The 13,340-nt window shown below is 39.0% G+C and overlaps 1 protein-coding gene across 1 annotated transcript in view; it reads left to right on the top strand.

Moving 5' to 3' along the window:
* ANKFY1 (ankyrin repeat and FYVE domain containing 1) overlaps positions 1-13,340 on the top strand; it is a gene marked incomplete at its 5' end in the record, with an annotated part of 29,580 nt that overhangs the window by 5,519 nt on the left and 10,721 nt on the right. The window contains 12 exons of the mRNA XM_085314669.1: positions 435-558; positions 1,831-1,980; positions 2,760-2,925; positions 4,989-5,193; positions 5,963-6,031; positions 6,793-6,992; positions 7,490-7,587; positions 8,009-8,231; positions 9,201-9,299; positions 10,522-10,675; positions 11,611-11,779; positions 12,934-13,052. Coding sequence (XP_085170795.1) covers positions 435-558; positions 1,831-1,980; positions 2,760-2,925; positions 4,989-5,193; positions 5,963-6,031; positions 6,793-6,992; positions 7,490-7,587; positions 8,009-8,231; positions 9,201-9,299; positions 10,522-10,675; positions 11,611-11,779; positions 12,934-13,052 — 1,776 coding nt within the window. The remainder of the gene's footprint in view (positions 1-434; positions 559-1,830; positions 1,981-2,759; positions 2,926-4,988; positions 5,194-5,962; positions 6,032-6,792; positions 6,993-7,489; positions 7,588-8,008; positions 8,232-9,200; positions 9,300-10,521; positions 10,676-11,610; positions 11,780-12,933; positions 13,053-13,340) is intronic.

The following is a 13,340-nucleotide window of genomic DNA, read 5'->3' on the forward strand; positions in this document are numbered from 1 at the left end:
TTTTTTTTTAATGAAACAAATAGCTGTATTTGGTATGTCTCTTTCTAGCTTCAGCACAAAAGCTACTTGTGATCACTGTAGTCCTTATGAAGTAGGGAAGATGTCTATCTTTACAATAGTGAATGAATTGCAGCTTGTTCCACTGGGAGAACTAGGATGCTTCTCTCTTCATGTGRACTCCGACACTGTGTTTGGTGCTATCATGGACTTCAGCTTTGACAGATGTTGCTTTAACAGGAATCTGCACTTACTGAAACTGTTTTGCAGGGGTTCTGATCAAAGTAATGCTAAGAAGCATAAATATATAGTAAAGTAAAGCCAAACCTTTTTCTGTTAGCACCCAGTAAGAGAAGTAGAACTCTTACAGCATGGGAAAGCGGTTAAGGATAACAGAATTCCTGATTAACTGAATGCTGACTTTCCTATTTTGACAGATGTGAGAAAGGAGTTATGTCACTAGTTAATGTCAGGAACTGTATTCGTTTCTATCAGACTGCTGAGGAGCTGAATGCTAGTACTCTTCTGAACTATTGTGCTGAAATAATTGCTAGTCACTGGGTAAGTACTTTGGAAGGAAGCAGAAGGAAAAATAAGGTGGTGGAGTGAAAGTGCTTAAACCATAGAATTTTGCTCAACTTACTTCAGAGGTTAGACAATACAGTATGTTTTGGTATGGTAGCATCCAAGCATCCCATTTGGAATGGGAATTATATCAATTGCTGCATAGCTTTCAGTGACTAAGGTGCCCTGTTGTGCTGACTTTGTTCACAAGGGGAAGCAGCAGTGTGAAAAGCTCTCACATCTGCCTGCCTTGTGCCCCCCCCCCCATGTAAAGGGCTGAGGGTAGAGGGGGAAAGGTAGAGGGGCTTCTCCTGAGGCAGGAATTGCTTTCTTCCCTTGACTTCTTTCTCAGCTGTAAGATGCTCCTTTGGGCAATGTGTTTCATTCGCTATTCTATACAATTCCAGTTCATAGCTATGTAAGAAACAAATAGTACATCAAATGTCTCAATTCCTTTTTTTTTCTTGGTGTTTTTCACTTTTTTTGATCCTACCTGGAGATTATAAAAGAGCAACTTACAGCCCGAAGAATTGTTCTGTTCACTGGAAATACTTTGCTCTAAAAAAGCTTCTTCCGTGGTAAACTTGAGCCAAACCAGAGAGATCATCCTTTAATAAGGAAGAGTTGTATATCAAATTTGGATTCTGAACTGTTCAGAAGTTCATCCACAATTGGTCTTTGTCTATACATGATTGGTAATTCCAGGCCTGCTTTTACTTCCAAAATCATCCTTGAAAGTAAGAGTCAAGCCAGTGGAGAATTTCTTTCTAATGGAGGGAGCTGCAAGGAATCTTGGAAGTGCTGCTGCTTCTAATCTCTGCRTTATTTTGGAAAAGTTTGATTAACTGTACTGTAATGAATTCTTCAATAGTAGTAAGCCTTTAAATCACAGATTCAAGATTTTTTGAGGAAAAACCTACTATCTTAACTTGGAGATTTGATATTGATCTTACTCTAAGGGTTGGTGAAATGCTTGTTTTCCCCTGCCTGTAGACATATGGGAGTGGAAAAYATCACTGTGAGAGATCTTGAAACTAAATTGAAAGATGCTAAACCTCCTCCAAATGCTTCTTTCTAGTTATAAAAGGCTATCTTGGATTACTTCTAGATGACAAACTCAGGTCTGTTCCTGCTTGTTATGCCATGCGTGTTATCAAAATGTAACTTTAAATGAGCTTGTTTTGTGGACTTTAATTGCATTGTGCAATGCCAAATTGCTTACAAATGAGAGAGAAGTATTGTTTACTCTTTCCTTTTTGTTCCTTCTAGGATGATTTGCGTAAAGAAGACTTCAGTAGCATGAGTGCTCAGTTATTGTATAAAATGTTCAAATCAAAGACAGAATATCCTTTGCATAAGGCTATTAAAGTTGAGAGAGAGGATGTAGTCTTCTTATATCTTATTGAAATGGATTCACAGGTATAGTGATACTGACTTGCTATGTGTTCTAGAATTTGGTGTTTCAAATAACTAGTTTAACTGCTAGTGTGAACCTTGTTATTAATTTCTGTCACTGACTCTTTTCATTCATTGATTATCACTACCAGAGATGATTCAATTTATGTAATTGAAGCCTAGCTATCACATCAGAGGCTTCATAAAGATTAACGCAGTGTTTCGTAACACTGTTAGAACATATGTCTTGCACACAACAGATTTTATCKAATATAATTCAATACCGGTTGTGCRTATTAAAAGTCACTATGTAAGAGCATACTCTGTTAATTCACTGTAGTTCAGCAAGCATCACTGTTACTTTGAACAAGTGCTTTTTCTCTTCTGTTGAGTGTTTGAAGTAACAAGTATTTGTCCTGGTCAGGTGAACATTGTAAAGTGTTAGCAAAAAAGGTTATCCCTTGGATTTTAAGATAAGAGATTTTGGAAGAAAGGAATATTCGAATGCTTCTCTTAGTATCTTGTTGACTCTGCTTATATATATCCTGTGGGTTAAAAAGAGCTTGCAAACAGAACTCTTGTTTTCTCTGTGATCAGGCCTCTGATTAGAGCTGCATGAAGAAATGCTAGTCTTCTAATTCTTTTCTTGTGTTTTGAGAGGTACTTACCCAAATGCAGCAGTAATACTGTGTTAGAGCTTCAGCTCTAACATCAGAATTGTTGGAATGGACTGTTAAAATTTCATGTTGGGCTGTGAGTGTCTCTTAAYATAACTGATGTTAATCCGCTAAATTATTTTATAGCTTCCTGGGAAGCTCAATGAACTGGATCACAATGGAGATCTTGCTTTAGATCTGGCCCTCTCCCAAAGACTGGAGAGTATTGCAACTACCCTGGTCAACTACAAGGCTGATGTAGATAGGGCAGRCAAGAATGGCTGGAGTCTGTTACATAAAGCCATCCAAAGAGGTAAGTAAATAGGATATGAAGCTTCTTTAACTTGCAGTTATTCCCAGCTTGGAATATGTATTCCAATGACTATCCTTGTATCACTCTTACACTTTCTTTTAAAGAARCAAAACCCCACAAACTACTCTAGAATGTAAATGCTAGTTTGCTGGCTGGTGAACTAAACTTGTAGTGTAGGACATCAAGAAACCATCTAGAACAGCATTGTCTGCTAAAGGGTATCAGTAGATACTAAGAGCATTCTGATGTGGCAACACAATGTTTTTCTGACAGATAGCTGAATTCAGCTATGTCATACACAGACAACCTAGCTACAAAATGAAAGGGATGCCTTTTTCTAGATTTGGGTTGAATGCAGCATCTACTTACTGATCATGGTTTACAGCAAAGGTCTTCCCTACTGGACAGCAGGTAGAGGTGCTTCTGTGCTAGTCTAMATATCTGTGAAGTTCTTCCAGCTCCAGTGAATAGTAGCATGGTTAACATTAACAGAGTGGAGCTTGACTACAATTACATGATTATCTTGAGCTGCTGTCAACATCAGAGTGCAAAATGCATCTTACRAGAACTGGAGCACACTGAGACCTGGTTGCCGAGGCCACAATACTCAGAAGGCTTTGGAGCAGCASTATCTTGGCTTATGGTCAATCTCTGGTTTAAAACAAAAATCTCTAGAGCGTCATGCCACTATTTTTCTACAATGATTATATTTTTCGGGCAGCTCTGTTCTGGAAAGTACAGCAGGCATCTTTCCTGTGACTGGACCTTGTAGGTATTGTGGTGCTACAAGTAGTTAAAAGTATCTACTTCTACCAGCAGACAAAATCCTACAAAACTGAAACTACTTCTAAGGGAGTCTGAGAGCTCAACACAGCTCATGACTTTTCTGTAATCTCTTACATATCCRAACAGCGTAATGTTGATGTTTGATCCTATGAATGAAACTTCAGCAGCAGAAATAGGACACCTTCTAGGCATAGGTCAGTGTTGTGGTGGCTGCAGTMTTGTGAAGCATTAGAAAGTTTGCAGCAGGCTGCTTTTGATAATTAATACTAGCATTTGTCTTCTAATGCCTGTTTTCAGTCTAAGCTAAAACTCTGAGAATGAATGCTTGCTTTTCAGTAACTAAGCTTCAGTGAGTTAATCATGTTAACAACCACATGTTCTGGAAACAGGGCTAAAGCAAACTGTCTGAATTTGTCACATGATCCTTATTTCCACTGATCACTGAAGAAGAGTGGGGGAATGCCAAATATGGAAATTGAAAAGTGAGATTTTGGGGTTTGGCTGTTGGATGTGACACAGCTTTTTATGTTGCTTAAACAGGCAGTTTTCTTTGTTCTGCAGTCTTTTGTTCAGGACAGGTAGCTTGTGCATACCTGTACTCAAACTGGGTTTTGGAATACAGGGAATAGTAATACGCTGAAGTGCATCTTGGTGTTTCAAGTCAAGGCCTAATGCACTGAAGTGAGTGTAACTTCTGGCTTCTGAGACATTCTGAGGGAGTTCTTAATGCTGCACATGATGGGTCCTGACTSCTGAAGCTACTGTGTCATATAGTGGCTGAGTCAAGAGATAGCAAAGGCTGTGCTAGTGGTCATTTATGTAGCAATGCTGAATGGATAGTGACTAACTTCCAACTATGCAGCTTTTGACTGGTACTCTGGAATAGTGCCTCTCGGTCACAAATGACCTGTATGCTTACAGGTCTCAATTTGCCCAATTGTGCATGAGCGCAGCAATGGATTTATCTTAATTGATACAGGGGCTAGCAAACTCACTCAGTATCACCACACYGAGTAAACTAGTGTTTGAACTCTAGAGTTGGCATGTAACTTCTGGGRAAAATGCTTGTTCTGATGCTTTGAGATACCTTAATCCTGGCTTTGTGGCAAACTATTCTAGGGGGTTATCTATTGCTAAAGCATTCTAAGAACAGATACTTTTATTGGAATGATTGTACAGTACAGAAGGAAATAATGTGTATCCATTTTCTGGACTTCTATAATGTATAGAGGGTTTCTAGCATACCCACAGATAACCTTTTTTTTCTTTCACAAAAGGAGATAAATTTGCTGCAAACTTTCTCATTAAAAATGGTGCCCGTGTGAATGCTGCTACACTGGGAGACCAGGAGACTCCTCTGCACCTTGTGGCATCATACAGCCCCAAGAAGCATTCACCAGATGTCATGGCAGAGATGGCACAGATAGCAGAATCCCTCTTACAGGCTGGAGCCAATCCAAACATGCAGGACAGCAGAGGAAGGTAAATACTGTTTAAAGTAACTTCTGCTATCAGTTTGACAGATAATGGTGTAGTAACTAAGTACAGCCCACTGGGAACATGCTCAGGTCTGTCAGCAAAGCACAGATGATACTGGAATGAAGAAAGATGAAATTGTTACTTCAGTGTTTGACCTGCTGATAGCACTCAAAGTAGAAAACTGTAGGTTGAATAATTCTATCATTAAACATAGTTCAGGTATGGAAAGCTGGGGTAAACTGAGTGTTGAAACATAGGGTGAGCAGTTTTCCTTTATTGGATCACTGAACAATAAAGCAAGCTAAGTGATGACAAATGGCTCTTCCTTTAAAAAAAAAAAGAAAGAAAAAAAAAATCATCTCAAAGAGCAGATATCTGCAGATGCCTTTTCTGGCACCAGTTTTGGTACCTGGTTGCTGAAGTACAGTGTTTAAGCTGCTTTATGGGTTGGGCTGGGTTGGCAAGCAAGCATGTAAAATGATGTAGAAAGACTTTCAAAGTATATGAACTAATTTATTTTGGTAAGTTAAAGGATTTGAGCTTCTATGCTATRTGATTTCAGATTAGCTATTATGTTCATGTAAAGAATTGCTTACCACTGAATTGACTGGAGCCATATCCACTGAAGGGATGGCTTAGTTTGTCCAGATGTACTTTTGCCTGAAAGCAGAGGCAAAGTCTGTTGGGGAGAGTTGGTGAAAAATCTTTGAAGTGAGACACTCCTATGCAAGATTCTCCTTACTAATTTAATTATACTTGGCTTCAATTGCAGGACCCCATTACATGCATCAATTGTGGTCAGGAATGAACCTGTATTCAGTCAACTYCTCCACTGCAAACAGTAAGTTTCATTTGAATGCAAATTACAGTGAGGTTACTTTGTACAGAGGAGGTATGAGAATTGGTTTAACRAAAGTCTTCTAGGCCTTTTGGCCTTGTAGACTTGCAATAGGCTAGGGATGAAAAGTGTAAGGGCTTTGCATAACATAAGATGAAAGTTGTCTTCCTGAAAAATGCTAGAAGCTAAGCAAACTTGCTGTACTGTAAAGAGGAAGCAAACTGCATTTTGGTGTCTTTTTTCCAAGCAGGGTTAGCTGAAAGAATGCAGCAATAACTTTATTCATAGTGGAGTCTAAAGGAGTAATAAGACTATAAGGWCGTAATACTTTTCTGGATTCAACTTAGATTCTATGTAATGCTAATACAGATGACTTACTAGGGCAAAGAAGCAGAATATTTCATTTGTCTCTGCTTCTCTTTAGTTGAATTGATAGCTCTTGTACACTGCTTACTCACATGCAGCGGAACTTGTTTCTGCATGTGTTTCAGGGCAGTCCAAATCCTGCAATGTCACACTTCTCATAGGAACAATGAGCTTAAACTTAAAGATACACCTTTTGATGACCTGTGGTACTTGTTCTAGAATGATATACAAAGTCTTTGAAGTACCTGAAGCTAGAGGAGATGTCTTTGACAAGTAAAAAGATTGTCAGAGAGATGTTAGATAAACTAGTACAGCTGTTAAGAGACTTCCGAGCRTTAGAAGCTGTATGGGGAACACTCTTTAAGGCATAAATTGGGAACATTTACTCTTATTTTTAGACTAGACTTGGAACTGAAGGATCACGAGGGAAGCACAGCTCTATGGCTTGCAATTCAGTATATCACCGTATCCTCTGATCAATCTGTAAATCCTTTTGAAGATGTCCCTGTTGTAAATGGAACCTCATTTGATGAGAACAGTTTTGCAGCAAGGCTGATCCAACGAGGCAGCAATACAGATGCRCCAGACACAGTAACAGGTAAAATAGAGGTTTGTATTTCTGTTTAAGTGGAAGGTTGGTGGAAGTTAATTGCCTGGCTACTAACTGCATTTTCCAAAATCCAAACTACATTAGGCTGTATAAGTAATTGGATGGAATTAGGTAAAGATTTCTGGGGAGTGGAATGTAATTGCCACAGTTGTTGCTGAGCACATATACATAATGAATGATAAGTGGTAGTAACTTYGCTCAGAGCTGGAATTCTGACAGGTCCCAAGCTGAGCTTAGTGTACAGGAAGTAACAAAAACTGGACTCCTTGCTGGGTCCTGACATCCTTTTTACAGTTTCGAAATACATACTTGCTAAATGACAGTGCACATGACAGTGCAGCATTGGGAGAGGACAAGCAGAAGATAGTCTGAAGCCAGTGAAGAAAATGTTAATGTTGAAAGGTAGTAGGGAAGGTGCTAACATACTGGTTAGTGTTAAGATGGAGTTGGAATAGGACTAACTGTATTTAAATGGTTTTTCTTAGGAAACTGCTTGCTTCAGAGGGCAGCTGGTGCTGGAAATGAGGCAGCTTCTCTCTTCCTAGCAACTCATGGAGCAAAAGTCAATCACCAAAACAAATGGGTAAAAATGTAGAAGCTTCTAGACTTCAGTCTCAAAGTTCCTTTGAATGCACGGTTCCAGAAATACAATGATCGAATTTTTTTCAACAAAATGAGTCTCTCTCAAAAAGTGGTTAACACTAGCTTCAAACAAGTCAGAAGACCTGAGTGTTCTGTGGGTTTCATRTGCTTCCTAGTAATTGGACAAGTGTTACATTCTCACAGCACTGCTCTTGCAGTATCACTGGGGGTTAACATGCTTTTAACACTTCTCCCTGCTGTAGTTAAGTCCTAGTAGTTGAAGCTTATTACAACTTCCAAAACTACATGAAGTAACCCAAGCTTTACATACCCCTAAAAATGGGTATAGTAGTTTAAAAGCTACTTCTGTAGTTCATGACTTCTTGTCTCAAGCTTTTAACCTAATGCCCTGTTTATTACAGGGAGAAACACCCCTGCATACGGCATGTAGGCATGGCCTAGCAAACCTGACAGCAGAACTTCTGCAGCAAGGAGCCAATCCTAACATCCAAACTGCAGAAGCAGTTCTCTGTCAAAAGGATGCATCTTCTCCAACAGTAGAGAATGTCTATCTGCAAACTCCCCTTCACATGGCGATTGCTCATAATCATCCAGATGTGGTGTCGGTCATCCTGGAACAAAAAGGTATCTTTTTTTTTCTGCTTCAGACTATATTGATTTTTTTTTTTATGATGGACTGGCATGTCTAGTTGCTAACTAAACTGTGTTAGAAAAAACTACAAATAACGTKTTTTTCTGTAGCTTTTGTTTAATTAGATCAATTAACAAGACTGGTTAAAAAAGCAGGTGACTGGTTTAAAACTAGAATAKTAAGTTATCTTGAGCAGTGTGTATTACTGATCTTTTTCCAATGCTCCACCATGGATAGTGGRCTTGAACTTCTAGCTATTCTGGCTGTACAATTGAGATCCCCTTCCTCCCTTCTGAGTGTTCAGTTCAGGTAAATGCAAGAATCCACTAAAAACAGATGGAAATGTCACCACAGGAAGATGCCCTCTRTATCCTTCAACTCCTTCAGTAAGAGGATTTTGAACAGTCGGTGTGACTGTAGTGGCAGTATTAGATTTGAAGGAATGCTGAAATATTAGTGGAGTTATCCACTTATGGCATCTAGGATACCTACCAGATTCAACTGGCATAGGTGAGAYTTGGTGGGGAGGAGTGAACTGAGGRGTACATCTTCCTTCYCAACAAGCTGAGAAGGAGGGATGCTGCCATCATCTTGGAATATAGCCTGCTGTAAAGCCTTCATGCTCAAAGCTTTATATAAAGCCACCCARTTCAGAAGCAGAGATACTAATAGCTGAAGGCTGAGCCYCTTATGCAGAAAGCTGAACRGCTTGGCAGTATGAGTRTTAAGAATTGGTGATTATTGCCGCTATTGCCTAGTCCTAAACAGCCCCAGTATTTGGRGAAACACAAGATAACTTATTACTTGTTCAGGAAGAGATTTTTTTCTTTTTTTTTATATTTTTTCTTTTTCTCCAAACTGAATAGTTTATTTGAAAATGTTAAAGATGCAGGAGTAGCAATGTCAGTCAGCAGCTGTATATCAAACACAAGAATGCTCTAACTCTGAATGCTTTGTTCTAGCTAATGCTCTTCATGCTACCAACAACTTGCAAATCATTCCTGACTTTAGTTTAAAGGACTCGAGAGATCAGACTGTGCTGGGATTGGCTCTGTGGACAGGTAAGTACCAGCAAACAAAATGAGATGTAAATATCTGGAAGACATGATGTGAATAAGACTTTTTGGGGACAAAGCAACAGCTGTGGGTTTGTGGCGTGAGTTTTGCTGCTGATGAGAAACTGAAGGAGAGTCTGAGGTGGTGATTTTTAGCTTCTAAAWATGAACATTCATATCTAGCTTACTGATGGGAGATTTTTAGCCCTGCAGCTTCACTTGTTCGCTAGGGGGTGGTCTGGAGCTTCTTCCTACAACTCCACTTGCAGCTGTGTGGAATTGCTCTGGCGTGTGAACTCCTTCATTGGTGTTTTTCATCGGTTTACCATATTGTGTCTGTTCATGGTTAACTGTAGAACCTGGTTAATACACTAACCTTACTTTTTACGAAGGGAAGATGGATTACTTTAAGTGCCTGTGAAGGGGAGTGGAACTAACGTAACGTATTGGAAGATGCTTTCTTGCCTGAAAAGGGGAGGGGGAGAGTTTGGGGAAAACTCGATAGTCAGTCTGCTTTAGCCTTCCTTGTTTGGACATCCTTAAAAGAAGGTGGTTGTGTGGTCAGCACTGAATGAGTTTAAGTGTGGTCCTACTGAGCTGCAAACAGCTGTATAGAGAATGACTTTGGAGCTTAATGAGATACGATGCAGAACAGTTAATTGTACTCTATTCTGAAGTGCCAGATATCATCCATGTGTAAAAACACTTATTGTCCAGTCTTCTGCTTTTTCCTTTCAAATGACKTTAAGGAAATTAAAATGTAGATTTCTGTTAATCTAATAACTTAATTTCCAAGAATGAGAGAAGCCATAAGCTAGACGCTTGCTTGATACAGTAATAGGCATGTGAACGGCTAATGAATGCAACACCAGAAGTCGGTATTGTTCTTGAACAAAAAAATCAGAGGAAGTATGAAGGATTAGGCTAGGTGTGGACCTTACYAGATTTAGGCTGGCAGAGCTAAGAGAAAAATTTCTGCTGTATTTCCAACCATATCTGGTGTCTTAAAGCAAGACAAAAAAGGAGTTGGTATTCAATATTCTACAGTTAGTCCATCAATGAACATCCAGGYTATAGTTATGAGCTGGTTTAACTTATGTATGTAAGTTTTCTAATGTTGAATCAGTGTGCCTCTTTTATTGAAATTTGAAAGCTTGAAGCCTTATTTATGAAGCTTTAGAGGGTCTCTGAACTGAAGATAAAATACTAATGAGCTGTAAATCTTCAGGCATGCATACAATAGCAGCTCAGCTGCTTGGATCTGGGGCATCCATCAATGACACAATGTCGGACGGGCAGACTCTACTACATATGGCAATACAGAGACAAGATAGTAAGAGTGCACTGTTTCTGCTGGAACATCAGGCAGATATAAAYGTCAGGTAAGATCTTAACTGATGCAACACAAAGTTGAATCTGTGTTTAGGAGCAGGTGGTGATTACTGCCCTTATGTAACTGCTTGAAGTTAGAGTTCAGATTTTTATAGTCATGCRTTTGGCCTTTTTTATGGAACTAATTATGGCTGATGGGCCATATATGCAAATTTGAAGCTATTTATAGCTCTATCAGAATCCACTCTTGGGATTGCAGAAGATGTCACTTTATTCTAGAGAAAAGAGGGTCCTCTTATCACAAACTCTCAAGTCCYAGAGAGTACTGAACTCCTGTAGTTTCCCTTCTACTTAGCAGCTTGCTGGAGCTCTATGCCTTCTACTATTTAAACTGAATTAGGTGTCACCCCAGCAGCTAGACTCGGATACAACTTGCATCATGAGTTTGTCTCGAGACAAGCTATTAAACTTAACAAAAATATCTGCTTACATGTGGCTGACATGCTTTCTTCACTATTCTGCTGTGCATACACCCTAATGAGTATGGTGGGGATAAACTGCCTGATGCTGCTGTTCTGATTTCAGAGTTCCTTTGCAGTTGGTATTTGACTGTGGTAACACTTGACGTTTACCACAGTATAAACACACYTGGTCCTTTCCTCTGGCAGGAGGCCTTTGCTCTAAGGGAAACTCAGTGTTCAATGGCTGAGCTTAAAGAAATGAGAAAGGAAAGTGTCTCTGAGCAGCATGGTAGCATTCTTAGCTCAGGCTTTAGAAACGATACATTTGCTACTTAGAAAAAGTAAGATTGAACTGTGTAGCTGTGATGAAAGACTGTCTTGGTAGGTTTGCTTGATTGTAGATTTTTATCATAGCAGAAATGCATACATGCAGRTATAATACTAGTCTTTTCCAGTAGGTTATTGTAACAATGGGTTTAACTTCTAGTGGAGTAGTAACGGACTTCAAACTGTATGTCTTACAGAACACAAGATGGAGAGACTGCCCTACAACTAGCCATAAAAAACCAGCTCCCTCTTGTGGTTGATGCTATTTGTACTAGAGGAGCAGACATGTCTGTGCCAGATGAGAAAGGAAATCCACCTTTATGGCTTGCTTTGGAAAACAACTTGGAAGATATTGCATCAACTCTGGTAAGGCTGTAAATCTGCTTATTTAGTCTCACTTTTTATCTCACTAGCAATGAAGTGCTAACTAGCAGAAATGAACTGCTAGTGCATGATGAGAACAAAGTAGTCCTATAGCACTATCTAAATTTGAGTTTTTCTTTGCTCCTCTTTCTTAGGAAACTTTCTCTAAACACTGCAGTTCTATATAGTTAAATACCTTGCAGTTACTGTAACAAAGGTACAAAATAAGRCATCAGAATTTCTGATTCTGGAGAGCAAAGTGCTATAGCATCTAGTTTCCAAAGGATTTATTAAATGTCAATCTGTAGCATATAAAGACTTGTGTAAAGGTCAGCTTCCTAAATAAGACAGAACACCTAATTTTACTCTGTATATGCTTTAGAGAGACAGTACACTGTCTCCTTTCTTTTCAAGACTAGTTCCCTATTCCTGCATAGGTGATCTAGCAGGCAACTTGCTGGTATGAGACATAAGTAGACTTCCTTATGTCTACTGTATAAGGAGGGAAGTTACCTGAAAATTATCTCTGATATCCAGCTGCTATCTGTTAGATTGAGACAAATATTTAAACTTATCTGACAGGCTGGGAAATAAGTCTTGTGACCGTACTTGACCATTTGGGCTGATATCAGATAAGAGTAAGAGTTAAGGCTTAAATGTTGTAAATGAGTTCATAAAATGGAGTGGAGCAAGTCTTGAGCAATATGGCACTTAAATATTTTTTAATGCATCTGTCAAATAGCCATGTAGGGTARCTTCTTCCAGCAGTGTATAGCAAAACAAGTAAATGAACCAGACCTTCACAGGCTGTCATCTGATGCTGCTTCACTTTAGGTGCTTGTCATTGTTTGGAAAGTAAGGTAGCTTCTTATTACCTGAACTTGCTTAAGACCTCTCTATTTAACATATATGGGTGATTATCTGAATAAAGTGTTTAACACTACCTAGTTAAGTATTAGACCAATCAGCTRTTGTTCTGGAAGACATTAAAGTAGCTTCCTAAAACTAGACGACTGTCACAAGAACAGATCAGGCATCTCTAATTCTACCCCTAAGGCATGATGTTTYAGAAGAATTAGTCAAGGACATATAAAGTATTAGGTGCATTTTGGAGTCTTACAGAAAACTTCATTGCGTTACTGTGCTTCTCATTCCAGGTTAGGCACGGCTGTGATTCAACCTGTTGGGGGTCAGGACCAAGTGGGTGCTTACAGACTCTTCTTCATAGAGCTATTGATGAAAACAGTGAACAAATAGCATGCTTTCTTATTCGCAGGTAAGACTCTTTCCTAAAATACAAACTTTCCAATGTACATATACATTTTCCTTGCTTAAACTAATTGAATGCTATTTTGAGCCAGTAGCAGGTATGTGCTTCATTAACCTCTTAGTGAGTGAATAGCACATATGGAAGCTTGGCTAATCTTAAAGACGTGTTTTAATGTCATCAAGAACATGATGCTAGCTCAGATAAATTCCTAGTTTTAGTTTGACTCTTTATATTTACATAGAATGTGTCATCAGATTCTAGATTAGTTCTTTAAAATCTGACCCATTCCCCCCC

The sequence above is a fragment of the Rhea americana genome, unplaced genomic scaffold (assembly GCF_003343005.1).
Source record: "Rhea americana isolate MKP2758 unplaced genomic scaffold, rheAme1 scaffold_111, whole genome shotgun sequence".
Lineage (NCBI taxonomy): Eukaryota > Metazoa > Chordata > Aves > Rheiformes > Rheidae > Rhea > Rhea americana.